General features: G+C 43.8%; 2 protein-coding genes across 2 annotated transcripts in view; one reads left to right on the top strand and one right to left on the bottom strand.

The window, feature by feature from the left end:
• Positions 1-20,781, bottom strand: part of CDK15 (cyclin dependent kinase 15) — a 36,955-nt gene extending 16,174 nt beyond the window's left edge. The window contains exons 1-9 of the mRNA XM_050899708.1: positions 20,671-20,781; positions 19,597-19,746; positions 19,350-19,447; positions 18,639-18,718; positions 14,968-15,062; positions 12,955-13,017; positions 10,812-10,935; positions 10,135-10,255; positions 4,132-4,225 (exon numbers count right to left, since the gene is read on the bottom strand). Of these exons, the coding sequence (XP_050755665.1) occupies positions 4,132-4,225; positions 10,135-10,255; positions 10,812-10,935; positions 12,955-13,017; positions 14,968-15,062; positions 18,639-18,718; positions 19,350-19,447; positions 19,597-19,746; positions 20,671-20,781 (936 nt within the window). The remainder of the gene's footprint in view (positions 1-4,131; positions 4,226-10,134; positions 10,256-10,811; positions 10,936-12,954; positions 13,018-14,967; positions 15,063-18,638; positions 18,719-19,349; positions 19,448-19,596; positions 19,747-20,670) is intronic.
• Positions 20,782-25,621: 4,840 nt separating this feature from the next.
• Positions 25,622-26,097, top strand: part of ALS2 (alsin Rho guanine nucleotide exchange factor ALS2) — a 41,263-nt gene continuing 40,787 nt past the window's right edge. The window contains exon 1 of the mRNA XM_050899707.1: positions 25,622-25,691. The gene's annotated coding sequence lies outside the window, so the exon portion shown is untranslated. The remainder of the gene's footprint in view (positions 25,692-26,097) is intronic.

Genomic DNA, 26,097 nt, shown 5'->3' with positions numbered 1-26,097 from the left:
TTATTATTATTACTTACTGCATGCAAAGTGCCTTGTGCCTATTGATGTGGATGAGTTGTGCTAAAGACGTAAAGCCACATATTTAAGAAGAGTTCACAGTATGTGATACGGTATTATAAATCAGTACTGCTAACTCCAAGCATTCAAATCTTATCATCCGGACAACCTCCAAAATTATCAGGTTTCCTTAAAAAACGGTGAAATTTTAACATGAAAAATGTCAGGGTTTTTTATTCACTTTCTCTTCTCCAACGTTAGATTTGTCTGACATTAGTTACACTTTGCATATGATAGACAATTCCTTTTCCTTAAAATGAAAGCTGAGATATATGATATGGAGAACTTGGTCTCACAGAAATTTGTGATAAGATTGCAAGAAAACAGGCATCAGTAAAAAAATACATTAAAGGAGGAAGAAATATAAAGCCTGGTTGTTGCAGTTGTTATGCATCTGGTAGCTGATTGCTTTTCTCACTCACAGTTGGGAAACAGCTGTGAGGACAATTACAACTATCTGGAGAAGACAGCCACAAGCAGGGACTGCATCTCATGGCTGGCACATATTATCATGGTGGTCTGTGTGGGGAAGCAAGCTAGGGTGGCATGCTGTGGACCATGTTTCCAAACTGCTTATGGACTCAGCTTGCCACAGCAAAGACTCAAGGGGTAGGACCCTTGTCTCTGCTCACCTGTAAAATCAGTCTTGGAAGCTTGAAAGCTCCCCAAAGAGGTGTCTTGCAGCGTTCAGCCATGTGAGGATGTTGGAAGGTGGCTTGCACCAAGGGTAATTTGACAGCTCTGGATGAGGATGCATTCTTGACTGGTGTATCATGTAAGTGAGGGAGGTCTGCCCAAAGCAAACTCTGTGTGCACAGGAAAGAGAGAGTTGGAATCTGAACCTGAGTCCATAATTTGCTCTCTTTTGCTACCCTCTTAGCTTTCCAGGAAGCCACAGCAAAACCTCTAAAATATTCTGCATTGAAAATCCAGGTGTGTGTTCTGAAGTGCCATCCCTGCATTCATCTGGGCCCTCATTCTTCAAGGTTTCTTGTGAGCCATCAGGCATCAGTCCTAAAGGCATCAGAGGGAGCTGGGGAAGTTCAGTACATGGTAAAATCATACTCTCCAGAGTCAGCTCAGCACTCTGCCTCTCTTTGGTGAAGAATTTAAGAAAATAGTTATTTGTGCATGCTTGTACTTTGCTACATAAGGTTTTCAGCAAAGGCTTAAATTTTGCTGAGTTGAGGTGTGAAAGCATTCAGAGCACCAATCACTGAATGCCATATGAATATGGATTTATATTTATCTTTTCTGAGTGTTTTCTTTACAAAGATGCTATTCCAACCCATGAATTTGGATCTATTTTTGAATTTCCAAGGTAATGGGGCAGGTGACTTTTTTTTTTCCCCTCCCCTCTTTTTTTCCCCCTGGACCTTTAGTGAGATTCTTTGCCAAATCAGACAATGAGTTATTTAATTGAAATTAATTATACTCTGGGGATTGTTTTATCTGTTGTGTATCCACCCTAAATCTAGCTGTTAACTCTCTGGTCCATGCCATCAAAGCAAAACAGCTTCTCTATACTTGCTTCTCTGCTATGCTTCTCCAAGCAGGCACTTTTTACTATAGTGAAAAGCCTTGGTGCAGTTCAGTCTGCTTTGAAAGCAGTATAGTTTCAGCCAGAAACATATTTACAATGCCTGCATTTCAGCAAGCGCTTTAAGTTGGTGTAAATCATTGTCCTCTCTCTCTGCCCTCTAACTGCTTGCTTCTCCTGTGATGAACCAGCTAAAGGAATCAACCTAGCTGATTTTGCTTAGTTTCGTTGGGAAGTTATATTTTGTTTTATGTAGAGAAGCCTTGTAGTCATTCATTTGGCACTTGTCACATGTTTGGCTCAGCCACAGAAGCACGCTGGTGGCATGCCGCAGCCTAATCCAGCCTACATGAAGTCCTTCTCAGCACAATGTTAATAAGATGGAGTTTTTGAATGCAAAACCTAGGCCTGATCTCTTGAAATTTGAATGATGGATCTTAAGTTTCTCAGGTTGGCTTACTCTCCATGCCATGAGAGAACTGGATGCAGTTCGCATTCACTCGGGCCATACTTCCATAACTAGCACTGCTGGCCTAAGTAGTTCCTTCCTCTTCATCTCCTTCCCATTTGGTCCTGCTCCTGTGTACCTTCATGAGTACTGCTGCTCATCAGTGCTGCTGTTTGTGCAGCCAGATGATGAACTGGGTAAATAAACTGTTCTCGTTTAGACTAACCCAGGGAGAAAACCAAGTTATAGGTTCCCCAGTTCATGTAGTCCCACATGTGAGAGGTGACACGGGAGCAGGAATGAGCAGCCAGGGATAGAGATGGGGGATGGAGACTGCTTAAGGTGGCACTTGCCTCTAGAAGAAATGTTGGCAAAATGACAGTCAGTCAGTCAGTCCTGATGATTCAACAGGACAAACACATTTCACAGAATGGGGACTTTCCAGCCACATATCTATACGGTGTTTGAACCAATAGTCCTACGTGGAGATAAGCATGCTGGGTGATAGAGACTCATGCACGCAAATGCAAACTATCTCTAAACCAGTGCAGGCTGCCTCTATTATTAGTACATGAAAGGAACTGACTATTAGAAAACAGTAGGAATCCCCGTTCTGACCCTCACACTCGGCAAAATATCTCAAGTTAGGCATCGAAAGCCTCTAAGGAGCTTTGAAATCTTGGCCTAACACAGAGCCTTATTCCAGGCTGTATAGTAACATAAAACCTTCTGTGAAAGGCACTAATTATTTCATGGCTCTTAAAGCTTCCTCATGATTTTTAAATAAGGTTTTTTTGCCTTCTATAGCACAAATCCTATTAATCACGGTATTAGTTATAATACCAGAGAAATGACGATAGGGCTATAACCCTCCAACTGCAAAACCACAGGAAACGTATCCAGAGATTTCAGAGCCATAAGTGGAAGGATACCCTTCATTCACACTCTGGGAAACTGGGCCCTGCCCTGGCTTTGAACCCTGTTAATTGGCCCAGTATGGGTTGGGTTTTTTTCCCCTCAATAATTCTTTTTTTTTTTTTTTCACTCTCTGTGAAAAAGAAATTCAGCATTTATTTAAATGGACTGAACTCAAGTCTAAGAACTGGACCCACTTGTCTGACTTTTTATCATATTCTAGCTAAAAGCATAGAGGAAAACCCTACCAGGCAGGAGTGTTGCTGGATGAAGGAATTAAGAAGAAAAAATCTGACGTACACAGACTTGAGGCTATAAAGTCCTTTCTCACAACTTTCCAAATATCAGTTTTCTGTACTTTCTCCTTTGAAAACCCACGTTTGGGAAACACTCTATGCAGAAGAGTAAATCCCTGGGAGGAGATGTGAAAGGGCAGACACCTACAGCGAAACCCAATAGGAATCTATAGGTTGACCTTCCTGTTGAGTCAGTAGAGTCAGCAACGAGCAGTCAGGAACATAAAGAATCCACTAGTGCTGGTAACTGCCTCAATTCTACCAAGCCGCACTAAGGCCGTGGCTCTGTGTTTCAGTTTCCCCAGCAGAAAAAACGGCTTAAGAGGCTCCTGAGTATGTCTGCTCTCACTCACTGCTGCCTTTATGAAGTAATTTCACACTTTCCATTATGCCAGACCAGTCTCTAGGGCTGCACCATAAACTGGATGATACAAAATGTTCCAAGTTAAAATGAAGAAGGATCTCTGAAAAACCTCAGGGTCTTGCCATTTTCAAGGTAGTTTAAGAGCAGTATTAGAGCTCCTTTGTGAGAATATGGTGTGCTGTATCCTACAGTAAGTAAAGGATTTAACAAGAAGGAATAGAATTTGCAGTACCTGCACACCTTTTATGCCTTCTTCAATTTGATGTCACTTTAATTGGCTTTAAATTTTTGATGAGATGACAAACATCAAAGGAAAGTCATTTGATTTACTCCTGTGTCTGTAAGAAAGTTGCCAAATATAAAATGGGTTACAAAGTCTGCTATGAACTTGGCAGATTGGACCAAATTATTTCTGCTATTCATGGGACCTATGCTTAGGACTTCAAACTTAAGTAGGAGGCTGGAGCAACAGATTCTTTTTGTCTCCCATTTCAGGGTATATTTTACTCACCGCCCAGATCTTCACCAGCTGTTCATGAGTACCAGAAGTTCCTGCAAATATTGGCTGGCCCTGGATCATTTCAACAAATATACAGCCTGCACTCCTGCAAGAAACCCAAGGTATTAACTCATTCACATACATGACATATATAATATGATTGTTGGGATGGGCAGGGGAGAGAGGAAGAGAGATAATTGTTGGAATCAAAATTTAGAAATCCTGATTTGTAAATGCAGCCTGATATAAGCTGTAAACCCTCTATATATTGCAGCTCAAGTCTGAAAAGTACCAGTCTAACGTGTAGGTATTGTATAACCACCTCATTTCATCTAGTGAGAGTGTGTGTGTGAAGCAAGGCAGGACGTGAGGTGTCTGTATGTATGTAAATAAATACAGGCTTCAGTGAAGACTGATATACCTCTATAGTATGGTGATAGGCAGGATGCAGCATTATAAAAAACCCTACCGATTGTGGGAAGTCAGGAAAGTTTCCTCTGGGAAGGGCCATCTTATACATCCCTGGTGTTGCAGCACTGTTCTAAGCACTTGCAACTGGCCCTTGTTGCCAGTTGTATTTAGCATCATTAACCTCATCCAAGTCCTACAGATTGAAACACTTGAATTAAAAAGCTGACAAGTCAAATAGGATGGGAGCAGACCAGAGACACAACACATTCGCATCCCTCCAGGATTTTAGAAAAAAATAAAGCAGTCAAAGTTCCATACAAGTCTGTTCCCATCTCATTTTTCTTATCAGCACCATCCACTAAAAAAAACCCCTACCCTTCACCAGCAAGACAAGACAGGTGATATCCTTGGAAAAGAAACCCACTAAGCACCATCTTTTTTTCCAGCACCAAACAATTTGTTTCAGGTCTCTTTGAATGTATCCTGTTACAAACCCATCTAAAAAGATAGTCGTGGCAGAAGCCTGTGGAATACTACATTGTCTTCCATAAGAAAAAGGTGCAAAATTGGAGTCATAACAGTAGGAAAGATGAACAGGGAACTACTACACACTATATTGGCTTGAAGGATACATTAGATGCAGAAAGAACCCAGAGGCACTAACCACTAGAGTGATTTTTCCTTCAGAAGCAATTAGCTCTTCACTGGAAAACTGAAGGCAAGATGTCATAGCATAAAGAACTTGGTGACAACAGCAAGTTAAAGTATTCTTATTTTTATGCCATCCCCTGCTCTGCACTTGTGCCAAAGCAAACGAGCCAGCTTTAAAAAAAAAACCCCAAACCCTGCAAAAAATGCTTAATTTTACTAAGGTGGATTAGTCCTGCTGGCAATAATGATGAGATAGTTGTGGTCAGGGTAGCCTTACCTATTTGCAAGTATTTCCATCTCTTATTGTATGGTCTAAAACTCTGTTCATTTACTTTTTAATCTTTTTCCTCTGAACTTTTTCTAGGTTTCCCATCTTTTCATAAAGCCCCATCCCAATTTCTCAGGTTTCAGTCTCAATCTTCTTTGGTTATAGCAAATTTTAGTCCTTTAAGCTCAAATGTTGAAAACCTAGCTTTGTCTAACAGGCTCTACAAGTATTATTTTGACTTGCTGAGCCACAACTGGTAATCTTTTCTGGTCATCTGTACTGCTGTGTTACCCCTTGCACCCTGTTTGTGCAATACTATGGATGCTTTTCCCACCTGGCTGTGGTCAGTTGAAAGCCTGACATGCAACTCATCTGCGGTATTCATTTTGGTCATCCTTGCACATCAGGTGATGCCAAGCCTGTTTGCAGATCCATATCTAATGCTGTTTTCACAAACACCTCTGCTGCACTTTCCCTTAGCTTCCTGTACCCTAACCTTGGGTCTTGTGAGCTTAGCTCCTTGCTTGTCTAGTATGCTCTTACAGGGCCGAGGCACCATGAAACAACCCACAGCTTTTGCGACATAGATTTTTTTGTGTTTCATAGCACTACCACATCACTAGATATTATTTTGGAGCCCACAGATTGATTCTACTGAGACCAGTGTCATACCAATCCTCTGTTTTCACAGCTGATGTACATACCCAAATGGCTTACCCTATTTTGCAACGACAGGGGCTGCTGAAATCCACTGATTCCATTGCACAAGTTTAACTGTATATGGTCAAAGCAATTTAGGTATTCTTGATTTGTAGGGAGAAGAGAATCAGCTCTATGTGTTTTTGGAGCAAATGATCCTGACATTCAGCCACCGTTTGGGTTCTGATACCCTAGCTAGAAATGACCATTAGACTGGCAACAGCAGAAACGTTTTTTCCTATATTCAGCTAGCATTTGCTAAGAATTACTCGTGAGCAAACAGTTCAAAAACTCAAATCTAATGAAACCGTCTTTCCACTAATGGGCAAGCTGTCAGTTTGAGGAGAGGAAAAACTTGTTGGTTGTTACAAATGCACTTTCTGGTAGAGCTCGCTTTTGTATTCCTGGTTTATTCCCATTATCTCTGGAAGCCTTTAAACCTCAGTGTCTCTAATAAAGACAAAACTATCAGAGCAACCACAATTGCTGGAAAGGAAGGGCTTTTTGTTTCCTGTAGTGAGACTCAGCTGACCAGCTGCCTTTAATGCCTACTTGATACTGTATTGATTCATCAGTGGCCATTATGACTGTTTCTATCTCTGTTTGTTTCCAGATGAAATATGCTTTTCTTTACAAAAAAAGGCCAGAAGTAGCCAGAACAACTGACGTATGGGCACCCCTGTCTTTTCCCAGGTATTTTTGTCTATCTGTTAAAGTAGGACTTCAGAAACTAGTGCTAGTCATCACATTAGCCTTTCAGTAGAGGCCTCAACTTTCCTTCTGAGATACAGGATTTACAGTTACTGTTCTGACAGCATTATGAGGATCTTTCTGTTCATGAGGATGATTCAAAAACATTTACTTTTAAATATTTCTAAAGATTTAGACCTAGTGTTGTTTTGGTTTTCCCCTTTTCCTTCTTACCCCTCTGATATTCATTTCCAAGGTCCTCTTACCCCTTCCAGTCTACAAGTTTCTCAAAGGGTCTCAGTCCCATATAGGTGCCTTGGGAAGAGCTAGGGCAGAGGAGGGGTCTTTTGGGAAGAGGCCTAGACATGATATTTCAGCATGTGCCAGATATGCACGCGAATCAAGACAGTGACTGCTAAAGTCATAGGAGAGATATAACTGGTTATAGGGATATTTAGTGAGCATAAAGAGAGCTGGTTCAGACAGCACGGCTGCATCTGCCTGCAATCCCTGGGGCAGGTTTAAACACTGCACTTACTCCTCAGCCTGCAGTGCTGCATCACACAGTGGAACGACGATTTCATCAGGATTAAGATCTAAGATATCTCTGCGGCATCCCAGAGTTCCCTCTCCACAGTTTTTCTGGCATTGGGAGATTGCAATTTTATATTTAACCAGAAATATATCCTTTCTCTTGTTCTTCACCGAGCGTGGTCTGTACAGTGGAGCCCTTAGCCTATATCTCCCAGTTTGGCATAGCGGGGCAACATGAATCAGGCTGGGGAGAAAGCTGTAGTGGGCCTGGCAGGTCCACATTAAATGACTGCATGGGAACTCCTATTCTACATGAATCTACCTTGGAAGATTCCTGTGATGATTTTTTTTTTACTTTTTTTAATAGAATATTATACAAGGAAAGCCTGACTGAAAAGAAGACATGACTTAAGGCAGTCATGATGTTAGCAGCTAGTAGTGCAGCACGTGCATAAAGCACTTGGTGTTTAAAAAAAAAAAAAAAAAAAATCTTTCTGATATGCAGTGTAATCTCCCTGAAACATTAGTCCCTCTGAAATCCCTTAATTGAATCTTCTAAAGTCCTGAAGAGATAGTGAGGGAGAAAGAGAGAGAAAAAAGATAGAGAGAGATTAAAGCAGCTTTTCTAGTTAGTCCAGGAGTGAGTGAGTCTCCTATATCTCTTTCTTCATCTATTCAAGGCCTCATTCACTTCCCATGTGCCTCCCACTGACAGTATTGCTGCTCAAGCACACTATGCATGAATTGCCATAATGTTTTATTTTGTTATAATTGGTTTCTTTAAACCAAGGCTTTAACACCCACTGTCTCATGCCATTACCAAGGGCATTCTGACCTGCCTTCATGTAAATTGCAGCATCCAAAAGACATAGGGTTTTTTTTTCCTTTCTTCCCAATAGACAAGTAACATCTGTGTGAATTCACATTATTTCCTAATAGACAAAAATTGAACTTAAATGCAGTGTACATCAAGTTAATAAATGACTCTTGTTAGAGGAAGTTACTGAATAGAGCTCACTGAAGTACTCTCTATTCTCTCAGCATGACATCTTTCTTTAGGGCAAACACTTTGAATGTTGTTATTATAAGGAGGCATTATAACAAAGGTGCCTATAGTGTGAATGTAGTTCAGTGGGACTGAGAATACTGTGCTGTTAGAGCTGGTCAGAGTGCTGGATGGGATCTTTGTATACCACTCCTATATTGCTATTCATTACACTAGAGCAGAGTTATGTAGCAGGGATGTTGGTTTTGCACAGGCAGAAATGGCAGGCTTTCTGTGTGTAGCCAGGTCTTTGGACTTTCAGGGGTCAACTTTCAGGAAAAAAAACCAACAGGCTTATACCAGCATCTGCCTAATACAAACCCTCCAATCTGCTAGGCAGGCATCTTCTTCAAACTCAGCAGATGTTCCTGAGAGACTGTCTGGAGGGGAGAGGTGACAGGTAGAGGGAGAGAAGACAGGACTATTTAGACTGGCTTAGCAGCTGGAAGCCATTAGAATTTAGCAAGGTTTTCCTCCTTGGAGAAATCTTTAAGCAATTAAATTAGCAGCAGGCCTAGGGAAGTGAACAAACTAAAAACTCCTGTTTTCCTGAACTGCCCTCCAGACTTAGGCCATCAGAGTCTCCAATAAGCCGCAGATCTCTGGAGGGGGATACAGCCTGAGAAGACCTGGACCTTTGCTGTTTGTAAACTTACCTAGCCCTCTTCTTGCACATTCTTCAGCCTGCTGCGCTCCCACCCTTTCTCAGCCCTTGACTCTGCAGAGCAGTTAAGAAAAGTCCCAGTGTGATAGGCACATGCAGAAAATTAACTGGTCTGAAGAAAGGGTGAAGCAGCAATACTACCTACAGATGTAAAATTGCCCAGAATAAGGGTGGTCTCCTGCAACTTCATGAGCTACATGTTGTCCATGAGTAAGTCAGGACTGTGTTGCTGGAAGCGGGCTCAGGCTGGTGCAGAAGTGAGCCAGAAGGCGGATGAACCCTAGGGCGCAGCTACACATCCAGGCCAGCCCAAAAGGACCAGTGGGACCCCTGTGAAGCCCTCATACTTTCCTGCTTTCTGCCTGCTCTCAGAGACCCCTCTCCCTTCAGCTCCGCTAACATGTGGCTTGTTTCCTGTGATTCCCAGCCACATTAAGATTTTGGGATAGAGCTCACAAGGTAAGAAGGCTTTAACAGAACACAGCCCTTCTCCTGTATGAGATGCAGAGTGCATCTGAGACATGTTCTTTGAGAAGAAGAACAAAGTATTACAGAAATAATGAAAATCTCAGACACCTTTCTATCTCCGCACCCATTCAGAAACCCTTTAATGCCACCTTTTGTTACCAAGGCCAAAGTCATTGTTGGTGCAGTTGTGACTGGATCCATTGTTTCTTCACAAAGCCATTGCTGTAGAGAGCTACCATTGACTCAGCCGACCACATAGATACGAAACAGTAAGTGCATTAAGCAAAGGTGTTCTTTGCAAGACCTGAAAATGCTTCATAAATGTTACCAAATGAGATGTACATATCTCATAAATATTATCAGATGAGGTTTATATAAATCCATAGCTGAGATGTAGTGACATCATTCCCAAAAACTTCTATGAACCCAGCAGTACAAAACTCCCCACTGCTCACACATTTTCTGCTCACAGGTGTTAATTCCTCTACTTACGACTGTATCTGCTATAACTTGGTTGACTTAATTTAATTCAGATAAATATGATTTTTCCCAAGGGAACCCAGATGCTTTGAAATTGGTCAGTACCAGATATCTAGATCAGAAGAATAATCTGTAGCTCCAAGCAACACATCAGGAGGACGGTACCAGAGTGTTACCACTTCAGAGGAGTATGTCTGTCTGGGGATGGACTTGGCACAAGCAAGGCCTGCAAAAAAAAAAAAAAGACTGCTATGTTAGTACAGTCCTTCTACCTGTACAACGCATAGATGGTAATAATTGGAAACAGGACATTATTTTCTCTTGGATATTTAAACACAAGCAATCCCAATGCAGTTTACAAGCAATTGACAAAGAAAGTGTGTCTGGAATATACCTCTGGGGCAGATCAGATCAAACAATATGCTGTGTTTTGCAGGGCTTTACCATTTGTGATGGAAGCGGCCATCCCAAACCAATGCCAAGGAAGCCTTTTCGTACAGCACATTGCAGTGGACTCTACACTATTTTCTGAAGAGAGGGGTTGATTCTCAATTCTCTTGAACCAGTTTTATGTGGCAGTAATTGCTCTGACTTAAATGAGGTTCCTCCCTGCACCTATCAGTATAAAGGCAAGAAAGGCTGGATTGACCACAGAAATAGTTTCCTGAAGTTCAGTAAGAGGTTTTGCTTTTATGCCTTAATTGGCTGTGGATACAGATCTATATGCATGCTAAAGCTTCGGTCTGAGCAGTTATATTAGCAGTATCCAAACTGTGACTCACCAAAGTCAGCTAATTTGAGCTCACCAAGGCAACTGATGAGCAAGTTCTGGGGTTTCAGATCACGGTGAAGAATGTGTTGTTGGTGGATGTAAGCCAGGCCGCGCAAAAGCTGGAACATGAAGAGCTAGAAAAAGCCAGCAAAAAACTGAAATGATTTTGTGTGACTTTGCATTGATACATTAACTCTGAACTTCAGGACAACTCCTGGAACAAAGCAGAGACAAAGCAAGTAAGAAATCAGTAAAAATCCCCAAAATTAGTAGAGCTGGCTGAGGAAGAGAAAACTGTGTTGGGGTATGACTGCCCTGCAGTTTTCTGAGGTTTTTGGGGTGGAATATTTGGCCATGAGGGCAGTTATAGTGCAGTCCCTAAGTGCACATTTTGGAAATTTAACTTTTGTTTAGAAATGGACTATTGATTGCAGGAGCAAGTGCAACTTGCCAAAACACAGACCCGGCTTTCAGAACAGCAGATATTCTGATATCAGTGTTCAAGACAAAGACATACAGCCAAACAAAATGAAGGTTTTAAGAGCTGGAAATCTTGCCCATTTGAGCCAGCTGACACCAGCAGAGGGAGTTCAGCAGCCGCTGTACACACCACCTCTTCCCAGTATAAGCTGGACCAGTGAACTGACTTACTTGACAATGTGAACTGTTATCTTCAAGCTGGGAGAAAACACAAGGACCTGATTTGAACAGATATAGCAAATAAGATATGATGAATGAAGCAAGCAAGCAAGCAAGCAGAAAAACAAGCAAGAAAGCAAGCAAGAAAGAAACTAACTCCCACCACCATGGCAGTGTAAATAAGCCTGAGGTAAACTAAGTTGGGCTGAAACAAGGTATGAAGTTGGACAGTGGATGGAAACAAAACACAGCAAAAGTAATTAGACTTCACCAGGGAAAAGATATTTTTCACCAGAAGTTTAATCTGAAGAGGAGGAAAAACAGTGACACCCATAGGTCATTTTTGTACCAGAAAAGTGTCCCTGTAATATTCTGCATACTTGCATCATATTCGATAGGAATCACTCAGAAAAAAACCAAACAACATTTGCCAGCAAAAAAGAAGCAAGCTAGATGACCCTCCTAAAGGAGCAGTAAATCATTTTGCAGTTCAGTTCCTGCTGACAATGAGGATTTCGGACAGGAAAGCAGAGCAGCTGGCTAGTGTTTACTCACAGAAATGCCAGTGAGTACATGTTACAGCCATGTACTCCATGTGCTTTACAAGCCCGCCTGGTAGCAGAGCCCTTGAGATCTGTGCCAAAACTACAACACTGCATCTTGGACATATCTGAGCTTTAAGGATGTTTAAAATCTGAGGCCCCAAGAAACTTCATTATAATTGGTGTTGCTTAACAACTATCTGGAAAAAGATGTGAACAAGGTGGCAACATTTGAAGATGACAGAAGTATTTAGATTAGCTGTGATAAGAAGTGACAGTGAGGAACTTCAGAGAGATCTGACAAAGTCAGATGAATAGACAGTTTGATAAGATACAAAGTTATTGTTGACAGCTGTAAGATAAATTAACTGAAGCTGCTCAGGAAAAGGACCCAGGCATTTACTGAGGACATCTGCACTGAAACCTTAAGTCAGTGTGCAGCAACAATCCTGAAAGTTAATTAAATGTGAAGATGCATACAAAGGAGAGTAAAAGACTATTATAACATCAATCTATAAAGTAAGGGTACATCTTCAGCTGTGCTCAGGTCCGGTCAACCAATCCCAAAAAGCTGTGGTAGAAACAAAAAGGATTTAAATGACTGTAAATATGAAGATAGTTCCAGGAGAGAGTGAGATCTGAGAGTTTTTAATTAGAGAGATGAATAATGTATTCTAATGATAAGAGGATACAAATTTGCGTAGAGACAGATTTCTTTGCCACAAGATGTCATTGTTCACAAAAGCTGAATGTCCTCTTGCAGGCTCAGAAAATGGGAAGAGGGGCTAACTGAAAAAAGGCTTTGGAAACTGAGAGGGAGGTTGTTACATCTTTATCAAAGGCAGCTTTTCTCCAAAGTTTGTGTCATATATGGAACAAATAAATATTAGTAAGCAATTTACAGTGACCATACATAGTGGAAAATAACACTTACTCATGCTTTAAGCGATACTAGTCTTCTAAGGAACTTACCATAACATTGCACGAATGAAGTCCTCCAGGATGCTGGCCCATGTACTGTGCTAGATCTGTGTGCTAAATAAAAGAGGAGAACTTGAGGCAAAGCTACTGGTGTAAAATGCTTCTGCCAACAAGGCCTCTTCCGTAAATGGAAAAAATATGCAATGACTACAAAGGTGTCTCACCTTGGCGAACATCTGATCTGATGATCTGATCTGCAGCACACAAGGATGTGCTTAAGTGCTGGGTCAAATCAGGAGCCTGGTTGCCTGTTACCTCACCCTAGCAGTTTATGACCTGAAGCTGATAGTTAACAGAATTCATCCTTGTGCCAGAATTAATCATAAAGCTGCAGTAAGAAGACATACCCCCTGTATTTTCCTTATAATTTGGTTGATAGCTATCAGCAAAAGCAACAGAAGTAGCAAGACTCATGCAGAGAACTTTTTTATTAGCATCCTGCCCTCCCCATGACAGCAACCCACAGCTTGGTCATGGTGAGCCACTGGGGTCAGTGCCAAATCTGACCCCAACTGAGATGTGAGCTTGTATCATTATTTCCTATCCTTGCTGTGACTCAAGAACAGTACTTTTATTGTGTTGTCAAGTGTGGTGGGTTGACCCTGGCTGGATGCCAGGTGCCCACCAAAGCTGCTCTATCACTCCCCTTCTCAGCTGGACAGGGGAGAGAAAATATAACGAAAGGCTCATGGGTCAAGATAAGGACAGGGAGATCACTCAACAGTTACTGTCACAGGCAAAACAGACTCGACTTGGAAAAAAAAATTAATTTATTACCAGTCAAATCAGAGAAAGATAATGAGAAATAAAACCAAATCTTAAAAACACCTTCCCCCCACCCCTCCCTTCTTCCCAGGCTTAACTTTACTCCCAGTTTTCTCTACCTCCTCCCCTCCAGTGGTGCAGGGGGACGGGGAATGGGGGTTGCAGTCAGTTAGTCACATGTTGTCTCTGCCGCTCCTTCCTCCTCAGGGGGAGGACTCCTCACACTCTTCCCCTGCTCCAGCGTGGGGTCCCTCCCATGGGAGACAGTCCTCCATGAACCTCTCCAATGTGCGTCCTTCCCACGGGCTGCAGTTCTTCACAAACTGCTCCAGCGTGGTTCCCTTCCACGGGGTACAGTCCTTCAGGAACAGACTGCTCCAGCGTGGGTCCCCCATGGGGTCACAAGTCCTGCCAGCAAACCTGCTCCAGCGTGGGCTCCTCTCTCCACAGGTCCACAGGTCCTGCCAGGAGCCTGCTCCAGTGTGGGCTTCCCATGGGGTCACAGTCTCCTTCAGGCATATCCACCTGCTCCAGCGTGGGGTCCTCCACAGGCTGCAGGTGGATATCTGCTCCACTGTGGACCTCCATGGGCTGCAGGGGGACAGCCTGCCTCACCATGGTCTTCACCACGGGCTGCAGGGGAATCTCTGCTCTGGTGCCTGGAGCACCTCCTCCCCCTCCTTCTTCACTGACCTTGGTGTCTGCAGAGTTGTTTCTCTCACATATTCTTACTCCTCTCTCCAGCTGCAATTGCTGCTGTGCAGTAACTTTTTCCCCTTCTTAAATATGTTATCCCAGAGGCGCTACCACCGTCGCTGATGGGCTCAGCCTTGGCCAGCAGCGGGTCCGTCTTGGAGCCAGCTGGCATTGGCTCTATTGGACATAGGGGAAGCTTCTAGCAGCTTCTCACAAAAACCACCCCTGTAGCCCCCCTGCTACCAAAACCTTGCCACGCAAACCCAATACATCAAGGCAGAAATGGAGGTAAATAGTGTCTGCCACCCTAGTGGCGACAAGATGTGGAATCATTTTTGCATACAGCTGTCACATATACAGAAAGAAAAGAGTAAGGCTGTGTGGCTGGAAAGCAGGAGATCAAGAAGGAAAATAAATCATTGCACTAAAGGATTTCAACTTATTCCTTTGTAGATGTCTCATAATGCAGTAAATTCATTATGCAGCCACTTCCCAGTACTCCCAGTACTAGCTCCACAGGAAGACAGAAAAACATCAACTCACCATGTACTCAAAGACAAATGTTAGTGTCTCCTTGGTCTGGATAATGTCATGAAGCAGTACAATGTTGGCATGTTTCAAATGCTTGAGAAGAGAAGCTGGGAAAACACAAAAGGAAGATCAACTTAACCACTGCTGCTGGAAGTGGAAGGAGATAGTGCACACAGCAAGGCAGTGAAAATAAAAAACTGGGGAGAAATAGTCCGAACTTGGCAGTTGTGTAAGAAACAGCAGCTACTGACTCTGTAGGAGGATAGAACAGCTCCTTAGAGAAGCAAGCATCAGTGCTCTGGGCTTGGCAGGAACCTGTCCATCTCTCAGAGGTGGGATCTTGCCTCTGTCAGAAATAGCAGTTCACAGTTCCCAGCTGTCAGCTTCTCAGCTGAGGAGAAATAATTTCAAGGCAAACGCTGAGAGGCAGGGGCTAGGAGCTCCCAGAGCCAGAATGCAGCAGCCCCTGGCCTGTCACTGAGCTTCTCTTCCTTCTCCCATCCGCCTCCTGGCACGTGCCCTCAGCGGGGCCCTTAGGAGACTTCTGGGGAAAGCTGAGTGTCTATCAGCTTCCAGGTGCACGATATCAGGGTGTAAAAATTGGCCCAAAGAAATCACTGTAGATGCTAAGCTGAATTCTGAATTTAGCTCTGTGCTTTTAGCTTGGAGAAAGCATATTGGTTACTTTATCCGGTTTAAAACTCAAAGAGCAGAGATGATGAAGTTACTGAGTGAACAGTAACTTGTTAGTATTTATACAACTTTGGCATGTTTTTTCTTTTGGCCTAACCATCTAAAAGCATCATTGCAACTGTGTGGCCCTGGTCCTTAGGTGCTGACATGCCCTTGCCAAGCCTCAGCACATCTAGAGTGTGGTGATGGAGTGGGCAGCACGTGGAAGAGTCTCTGCCTCCATATAGACCACAGAGCATTGACTGATGCTAAGACAAAAGCTACAGCCTTCTGAGCCTTTCAGCCTTGCGTTAGGTTTCTCATGATAGAGCAGGCTCCAGCCGACGCACTCATGAAGGCAGCTTCTCAGCAGAAAGTCTCAAAAATAGTCTTTATGGGGGAAGAGCATGCACAGCTTCATAATTTGCTACCATAGGTTTGAGATAATAGTTGCCGTAGCTCTGGACAGAGGAGGGATGCAGGGAAGTGGTGGAGCTGGGATCGCTCTGCCTGTAGATCTCTGGCACTACTGAAGAATCCGAGCCAGCTGCTATACTGAAACTGTGCACAGACAGAAGCCCCAAAGCTCAACAAAACCAGGGGTCCCTGACTCCAGATTTTAGTTCAGCTTTTGACATAGTAGATTAGCCTCAGAGCTGCTCCAAACTCACCCTTCCCTGCTGATTAAAACCAAAGTAGTTTACTGTCAGACCATGCAATGCTACAAATTTCATCCAGATAAGGCATGGGCATACAATCTCGTTTCTGCTGAATTAGCCGAAGCACACAATACAGAGCTTGGGCTGGCCATGGGAGGCCAAATGAGTTTTGGTCCTGGATAAAAGCTGCTTTTTGTTTTTCAAACAATCTACAAAACATATTTGAAGAGTTTCATGCTGCCAAAGCAAATTTATACTGGATTAGCACTTTGCCTTTTGTGACCGTAACAATTTCACCTGGTTCTAAAAGCCCTACAGCCAGATATACTGTATTACACAGCTGTGGCCTAAGCATATGTCAATACTGAGACTGCTGACCAGTAAGGGATGTTTGATTCAGCATAACTACTGGAAGCAGCACAGACTGGAAATAGTTCTTGCACAGACCTTGGTGCTGCTGCAGCTAAACTGCCTCTAGTACTGATGCTAGTCCATTTAGCTACCACCAGTATGTTTCCAGTGCACAGCAGTATGAACCTTAAACACGCTCCACGTTGCACCTAATTGCCCATGAACCCAATAAAGATACTCTGGCTAGATCCCATCTGCTATGGAAAGGGGCTGCTAACCTGGCTCTGTGATACAACCAGAGCTGTTGCTCCAGAGGAGCAGTACAGAGGGTCCACAGTAATATGGAGAATTCAGTCCCTGTGCCTGAATCAGGCCTCTGGGAACTGCTCCTCAGTTGCTTCTACAACCCCCTGCTGGGGTGTCAGGTGCTACAGCCACAACTGAGCTTTAAGCGCATTTCGTCTCTGTGGGGCTTCCTGGGGTGAAGCGGCTCTTTGTCAGGGGAGTGGCATTCCTCCAGGGTAGCAGAGAATGCGCTGCGTTAATAAATCTCGTGCTTTGTTTGCGCTACTGACTTACATTGTAAATTTGAGGTGTCAGATGCTGCAAAGCTCAGCAGTACACAAAAGATCTATTTAAAGTAGACCCTTCATAGGATCACCCTTGTTTTCTCCCATAATGAATGAAGTTAAGGCTCTCAGCCTGTCCAGTAGAGCATGTTAAAGGGGTGCTGATCTTTAGAGCATCATTAGTTCTATGTAGATAAGGCTTTTAAGGCTTATTTTACTGGTGGGCTACAAGTGTAAATGCTCTGCAAAAGCACCACAGCAAATGAACGTACAGGAAACTGTAACACAAGCCATTCTGTAAAGAGGCATATTTAGGTATCTCTCTGCTTTCACCCAGAATTGGACTAAGGACTTTGTAAACTTATCTTAATTACACTGTTATAAACCTGGAGTGGGTCCACTGACCTCTCTTGTTATTCTGAGTTGACTGGTATAAGAGTCCTTCTGTGCTAGGGCTGCTCTGTGAAAGCCGGCACATCTGGTCCCTGACACTCCATCCCCACGGTGACAAGATCAGCCCTAGTTTTGAACTGCAGTAAGAAGTAAAAAACAAAGTATGTGTGACCTCTTACATTGGTAGCTCTTGCTAATACCAGACAACAGACTGGCACAAAGGTTGCATATTTCTGTGTAAGGAAGAAACCAGATTATGATCCTTTTGGGATTGTAGAGCAGATGAAAATAGAAGCCTTAATCAACCAGGCAGTTTGTGAACTTGGTCTGTAGGAACGTGTAAGTACATTCAGCCAAAATCAAGCACTTAAACAAAAGCATTTCTTTCTCAAAGAAATTGAGAAAGCTGCAGACGTTTTGCCCAGTGCTCTACAAAGACAACCAAGAGAAAGAATTTCTCACTGGGCTGAAATGATAGATGTTATTAAACACCACTTTAATAACAGGGATGTGTGATGGTCCAGGTATCAGCTGCCAACACACAGGAAAGTGGCACTGTTTGTGAGAACAGCAAGCAGAGACCCTGGTGCAAAGGGCACTTCCAGTCCACAACTGCCCAATGCAACAGCGGCAAAAACTGCTGTGCAGTGCTAGTGTATAGAAATGGGAGTGAGAAAGCAACTACACAGCAGGTAGCAGGCAGGAGGTGTAAGAGGGCCCCTACACTGCTAGAAAGGACACGCTCTGGCTGCAGCCGCCACTTTCCTTATCACAAGCTCAGATGCATCTGTCACGAGGGAATACACTGGCCAGCAACTTCCCTCTCCATCCATGACATGCTCACCCAGCCCAGCACAAAGACCTCCTTCAAGAGGGGATAAGGAAACTGAGAGTTTTGGGAGGACAGCTGGCACATTGAGTAGGCAAGAAAGGACTTAGGAAGGCGGCACATGGAGCTTTTTCAGGTTAAAACAAATACTCTTCAAGAATGATGTCACTCGCTCTTCACCAATGTTTGAAGAAGCTCTTTATGTCTTACCTTCCCGAATGGCTGTAAAGGGCACTCCCTCCTCTGCCTCCAGCCTGATCACTTTCAACGCCACCAACTGGCTGTTGATCCTGTCAGGTCAGAATGGAAAGTCACACGAAGCACCCCAGTGCTTGGCATGACAACAACATTAACAGTCCTCTGGGGTGCTCCACACTTACCCAAGCAAAACTTCTAGGGCTCACTCCCCCACCTAGGCCAAACTCAGAAAGGTATTGCAAACCACCTCCATCTTGTCTTCATTAGCAGCCAGCCTGCCTGGCTAGAGTAGCACTGTTCTGCTGACTGGGTATTGCTAGAGCATGGTTTTGGGCAGTGTTCCCACTCTGCCCTCACAGCTTTCCTGCCCCCGTGTGATGGCAGCATGCCCTCACCTCCAGTTTTTCCATCATGCAGGGACCCCTCATTCCAAGGAAAACCCTCACTCCCTCCCTGGTGCAGCCAGACAATCTCCTGGCATGCTGCTGCAGAGCAAAGTGTCTTTGTGGAGCCTCCATGGCTGTAGTGGAGGAGTTCCCTGAAAAATTGGCATGGAGCTTTGCATATATCCTGGTTAAGGCAAAGCTGAACTTTTGATTTGCCTTTATCTTCCTGTAAGTACGCTGAATTGCCCAGCTTCAAGCTCATTCTTACGGATTCCTGTAACGGGTGTTTTCAGTGCGCACTGGGAAGGCAATAATGGCACCGGTGGTCCTTGCTCACCTGCTGATCCCCTTGTACACAGTTGCACAAGATCCTTCACATAGCTTCTCTAGATGTACATAGGATGTCGCAGCTCCAAATGGGATGCCTTGTCTCTGCTTCATGAAGAAATTGGTATGTGTTTTAGATTGCTGGGTAGAACAAGAAGCTACTACCATGTCATTCAGTAATTAAATACTGATTCATGGCTGGAATAATCATAGGATGAAATATCTCCTGTCTGGCTCTATGGATGCTGCACACTCACCCATTTGAACCTCTCCACAACATCCTGCTCCTGGAAAGGATCAGTGTAACTCCAAGGCCTCTGCGTCCTGTACCTCCAACTCTGGAAGGTGTGGAGCTGCGGGGGCTGCAGTGAGGGTAGAGGAAGGAGTGCTCTGGTTACATCCGACAGCTGGCACAAGAAAAGAAGGCAAACTATATCGCTGGCAAACCACCATTTTACTGACATGATTCTTTCCTTTCTCCTTCACTACACTGGCTCTGAGCACTTCACATCATTTTCACCTCCCTCCCCACCAGTCACAGATCTCCAGTACAGTTTCTCAGCTCCATCTGTAAGGGAAGCAACTGTCTGTATGTTCCTGTCTTGGTAAATGGTAGCACTCACTCTGAGAACACACAAAGATAAAACTGCCTTAACTGCAGAGGATGCTTCTACCAGTACCATTCTAAATGCATGTTTTTCTCTCTTACCCTTGATTTATTCGTCTCTAGATAGCAATCTGTTAGGGCAGGGACTAAAAACCAAATGCAGGAGTGAAATTTCAGGAAGTTTAAATTTATGTCGTCTTCTCCTCCATAACTCCCTGCCCCCCCCCGCCCCCATGTTGAGCCTTTCTCACCACTGTATAATTTACACAGCCTGTTAATTTGGCCCATACAGCATAACAGTGCCATAAACTATAAAACTATAAAAATAGTGGTAATGACTGGCAGGCAGCCTGCAAGCTCCTCCTGAGCAGCTACATTGGATGGGTGCCTGCGTTATCATTTGACTCAAATATAACAGGATTTGTAATCTATGGCATGCTGCCTCCTCCAGAACTGTAGGTTGTTGGCTCCCTCCCTGCTTTACAATCCCTCATTGGCATAGAGCTCGCTGGAGTGCAATCTTCTCCCCGTTCATCACATCAGAGGCATTTATTGTCATCTAAGGCACGGAGTCCTCTTTCAGTAGCTTCACAAGCCTGAAGCTGCAAAGTTTGATGCTGTCTGGTTAGAAGCAAATGTGAATGTTTTGCACTCCCACAACAAGTGGAAGAACCCAGGCTTAACTTATGTCAATGCTGAAGTATCACGGTGTGATATTAAATACCTCTGCTGTAGGCGCTGCTTCCATGTGCTGAAGGCCCTGGATATGTTGGGAGCCCCTTCTCTCTGAACAGCAGCTGCAGCATCCTGGTCTGACAGCACTTACACACAACATGTCTCCCATGTTGTCCTGTTTCAATTAAAATGTATCTCTTTTTTTCTCCTTTGCTCCTCCTCCTCCCTCTGTCTGTAATAACAGTTCATATGACTCGCATGAGGTCTCTGTCTCAAGCAGTCTTGTGATTTCTGCAGTTTTTCTTTGAAAGTCCAGCACACAGTGATCCAAATTCACCCCTGGAGTAGTTCCATTGATTTCAGCTCATTTGGCATGTGCCCTCCAGAAACAGCCAACATTTTTTCATACCTAAAGATGGAGAATTAAGCAATAAATCCAAACTTTCTGCTTGTACGTATTTCTTTCAGTTAAGCAACTCTCAGTATAATGTTAGGTAATGAAGTGATAGGTTTCATACAGGAACAGACCTTGACTTCCATCTATGTCTATAGCAGTTACTATTCTATATGCCATTAGGCTTTAAGTTGAGCTATCTGAGCGGTGTGGCCGAGTTGTGCTTTCTGCAGGAGCTGGACATGGACTGTCCTTACTTTGGTATTTACATTCTTAGCCATGATGTGGTGGCGATGTCAGCATGGGGAGCTGTCTGTCCCTGTTGGATCACTTGTCTAAGGGATGAGATGAGTTGTGGCTGATGATAGAAAATAGTCTTGTCCACATGTCAAAATAGCCAGAGCAAACTGATTAATCCAGCCCGAAATAGATTTCATCAATTATGTACTGAGCAGGCAACGCATAGTTGGCTTACGCTGGATGTGGACAGACAGAAGTCCCCTTCTTTCAGTCCCCCATGAGTAGGACTCGCTGTGCAGCTTCCTAGGACTAACACCCAGCCCACGCTGAGAAAATGCTGGCAAGGGGTGAGGGAGCAGACATCATACAGTGGAATTTTTATGCTGACCACTTAGGTCCTTCAGTTTTCATTTGAATGGATGATGTGAAATCTTCCCTTTGCTTCACTGTTTTGGTGTCTAAGAATAACGCTCTTTCCTTGAGCAAAAGGATTTTTTAAAGCAAAAATGTCCTGGGAAGCCAGGAACAATTTCTGTGTCTCATTGCAACCAAACTACCCAGCCTTTGCATGGCAAGAAGGAGCTAACGTACCTGGAAGGCTTGATTTCTTTCACATGATTTTCTTTTGCACTCCCCAGTTAGCCATAATTTGCTAAATATCTATCATCATGGACTTCAGTCTTCTATTTATTTTCCACGTATTCTTTGAGCCATCAGAATACAGCAGTAATTTGGATGTGCTGTCCAGGCATGAGAAAGGTTGTCTAGATGCAACATACTCAGTAATAAACTGGTTATGCAAGCATCATTTGCACATCTGTACGAAGTTTCTTATTCTGGAAAATATTTTTTATTGTTATGACCATAGTTATACAAATGGACTTTTAAAATACATTTAAGCATAAATAATACTTGTGTTTTAAAGGAATGGAAAGATAAACGCTCAAAAAGTAGGCAATATAAAATATACATATTAATTCATATGAAGATTATTCATTTTAATCTTAGGTGCATTTTGTGTCAGGGAGGGGAATTACTCTGTTACAAAGAAAAGTCATCCAACTTTTGCCAGTTAGCAAGAGCTGGTAAATGAAGAAAGCGTGGTAGTAGCTGGTGGTTCTGGTTATTGACAAAAAATAACGGAGTATTCATTCCAGTTAGCAGAGGAAACACTCTAATAGAAATGGTTAATGGTTATCCTTAGAAAATTTGTAAGAGTTTATAAAGGAGAGCCTATACCTGTCTTCGGAACCAGAGTTTTTAAAGGAAAGCTTCAGGCAACGTAAGAAATAGTCTACTAAGTGCTGACATAACATAAAAAGTACATTTTACAAAACTTGTTCAAGTAGAAACATATATGTACTATGTATATACACATATAGGTGTATCTATACACATATAGGTGTATCTATGTCCATGTATTTTAAACATATTCTGTAAAATTTATGCATGTATAAAAACATACATAAAATGAGTGTGTGCAATTTGTATATGCACATGTACGCATCTACAGGTACATATACATAACGATTTAGAAAAGGCTTGTCCTGTAGGAAGGCTCTAGATTCACGTATCAGAAAACTGTGGTGCAGGCCTGCTCCCATTTAAACCAGTAGCTAAACTCAGACGGTTTATGGAGGCAGAAAGGATGGCCACGTATTATTGCTAGTTATTGATCAGGTTTCCTGTGTAGGTTATAGCTTTGTTCTTTATTTGTGCCTCTAGTATTTTAAAATACATGTTCAGGGGTCTTTCCTGCACTCTTGGTGCCAACACCGTAACGGTGGCATTGCACAACCAGCTTCACCACTCTCCTGTTTACTGCTCTAAACGTGCTGGGAACAGCAACACCAGTTGAGCGTGTTTTCCGGTAGTGCTGGAGACTGCGGGAAGCCGGGCTCGGGCCGGGCCGAGCCGGGCCGCTCCCTTCAGGCGACTCTCTGCCTCTTTTGTCCCGGGGAGGGACCCGTCGGCGCGGGCGCCAGATCCCGCCCCCGGGCTCCGGCCTCTGTACCCAACGCCCCTGCGCGCGCGCGCGCGCGCGCGGGTCGACGCTGGGCTCCACCCCCTGCGCGGCGGAGGCCCCGCCCCGCGCCCCCGCGTGAATCAGCTGATCTGCGCCCCGGGAGCCGGCGGCGAGGCCGGCGGTCAGAGCGAGCGCGGCGCCGGGTGAGGCGGCTGTTGGCGCGAGGGCGGCGAGGGGGGAGATGCGGGGGCAGCGCGCGCCCTGCCGCGGGGAGGAGTGGAGCCTGAGTCACGTGGGGTGCCGACCTGCGCGGGTGTGCGGGGGACGGTCCCCCCGCCGCCCCCCCCGCGGCTCCGCGCTGCCGTTAGTCACCCGCGCGCTCCCTCACCCCGCCGACGGCCTCTCGCAGGCGGCTCCCCCGCCGCTCGGCCCCTGCTTGGGGCATCCCCCCTCCCAAGCCTCTCCCCTGGCAGCCGCTCTGGCAGGGCGGGTGCTGCCCTGGCTGCAGGGCAACAGGTGGGGAAAGTTTGGAGGGGTTATGAGGAGCAGCCAGGGAAATGGCTACGCTCTGCTGAAGGGAAACGGGGAGCGCTGCGGTGTGGCGGGAACCTGGTTGGCCGAAGCGCCGTGGGCCGGCTCGCCGCCCTCCCTGTGCCTCCCACACCTGAGCTCTAGGACGGGAGGTGGAGTGCTGTTGTGCTGCACTGGCGAATTGGGAACAGGCCCCTTCTCAGCCAGGGACTGGGCTTGAGAAGCTGGGGGAGAGGCTAAAGAACAGCTATGACTGAAGGTGCTGGCTATTCAACTCTTCTTGCTCTCTGAGAGGCTGGTGGAGCAGAGATCTTGAGTTTTATTTCTGTAGGTTTCTAAAGCAGTCCTCCCTTCTGATGGGAAGAGAGCATCTAAACTTTAACTAGTATGCCCTTTATCTCCTTCCACTTCCATTTCAAAGTCCTTTCTCTTTAGATGACTTGGTTGCTCAGGAGTAAATGCTGTTTCAACTTTCGGAGTCTCTTGAGTGACAGTCCTAGCATGGCTGCAGTATCGTGTACAGATGACGTAGCGTGCTGTCACTGTCACAGACCTCCTCTTCCAGCACAAAAATATTTTGGTGGGACACTGGGGAGCAACTAGAGTAGTCGTAGATGATTCATAGTTGATCGCTGCTGTTGTAGTGCAGCAACTTAGAAAAACTAGCTATATTTACCATCTTTCAGCTTCTGTGGAGTTAACTGTTTTCAGAAGGGGAAGCACCTGAACATGTGCTAAATTAAGAAGGTGTAATTTCAAAAGAAAAAGAGGAGGAAAGAATATTCAGAAATTTTTGAGTCTCATGAGTTTGGTAAATTTTAAATTATTAATTATGTGCTATAGCAGATAGTTTTCAGCTGTGTTCTAGCTGATACTAGGCCCTTTCTTTGTTGTTTTTTTTCCTGGCTCCTTTACTGTTATATCTTGTATGCTGCCATCCCTCATTCACTGGAACTGGCATTAAAAGCTTTGAGCCCTCATCTGAAGGGATTGCTGCTGTATCTGAGTAGCAAGTTGTTTTGTTTCACTCTGAGCAGAACTTAATCACACAGTGTTAAAAACAGTGGTTGTACCTAGCCAGTGCTGACCAAAACACAAGGACTTCTTGAACTGGTAACGCATTATATGTGAACCACAGTTAGCAGTAATAAATGATACATATGTAGGCAAAACTAATGTTGACAACTCTGTTTTGAATTAGGAAGCTTGGAGGTAACCTTTCAGAACCTGAGTAGATAAATTTGTATAACAAACTTGCAGTCTTGGTAGTGTAAGTTCTCGCTAAATATGATGCAACAAATTTATTAAAAATGTGTTTGTAAGTATGTAAGTAAACATGTCTGAAAGTTGTAGAAGTATTGTTGTGGAAATAGAAAGTTGTAGAAGTAATAAATACTACAAGTATTTATTAACTGTAGCAGGTAAATAAGCACATGAGGCTGATGGGAATTCTAGTATTTCTGAAAGTCAGTTCAGTCAGTATTTCTGAACCAGTTGTTCCTGTTCAGCACTGAATATAAGATTAGTTTTATACCTATGATGCTTATTAAAGAATGGTCAATGTCCAGTGAAGGACGCAGTCCCATAGTAATGAGAGTAATGTTTACTGCACGTCATTCCCTGCCATAGCAGTTGTTATGGTGTGGTAGTGTTTGATTTCTGGAGAATTTGAATTAGCATTCTGCTCTGTAAGTGGGAAGTATGACATCAGTGTCATGCTAGTGACCATCTGTCTGTAACACAAATCCATTTCATAATTTGGCACTATTTGGTACTCTTTGCTTTTTTCCTCTTGCAGTGTTGAAGCAAAAATGTAGAAAGTAAATGTATAGGCAGAGCAGCGCAGGTGCTGGTGTCATACCGATCTTCCATACCATGCGAATGATGTATTGTGCCTGGCTGTTCACTTCTATGAACATTAAACCTAATAACAATTCAGGTAATCTTAGTGGAAAAGAAATCATGTATATGTAATGCTACAACATAATATTATATAAATGTGAAAATCAGCAAGGAAAATTGCATATTCCTATTGGGAGGAAGAAACTTTGTGTTTATAATTACTTTACTTAGTTTGTAGCTGTGACCAAATGACTTGTATTTTGTATTAGCTGTGAAATGGGAATAATGTTGTGCTGTCCTAGGAGTGAATGAAAATTTGCACTGAACTTGAAAACGATTTTAAAATGTCTTAAAGATGTCTCATTTGTGGAAAGAAAACAGTTTGACTGTCATTTTCCCTAGTATGCATAAATGCTTAGTAATGCAACCTTAAGTGTGAGCTTTTGTAAAGAAAACAAAATGTATCACCGCTATCATATCACTGTCTTCATTTCTAGTTCACC

Source organism: Gymnogyps californianus, chromosome 7 (assembly GCF_018139145.2).
Source record: "Gymnogyps californianus isolate 813 chromosome 7, ASM1813914v2, whole genome shotgun sequence".
Lineage (NCBI taxonomy): Eukaryota > Metazoa > Chordata > Aves > Accipitriformes > Cathartidae > Gymnogyps > Gymnogyps californianus.
The sequence above is the reverse complement of the archived record's forward strand: the minus strand, read 5'-3'. Positions and strand labels throughout refer to the sequence as shown.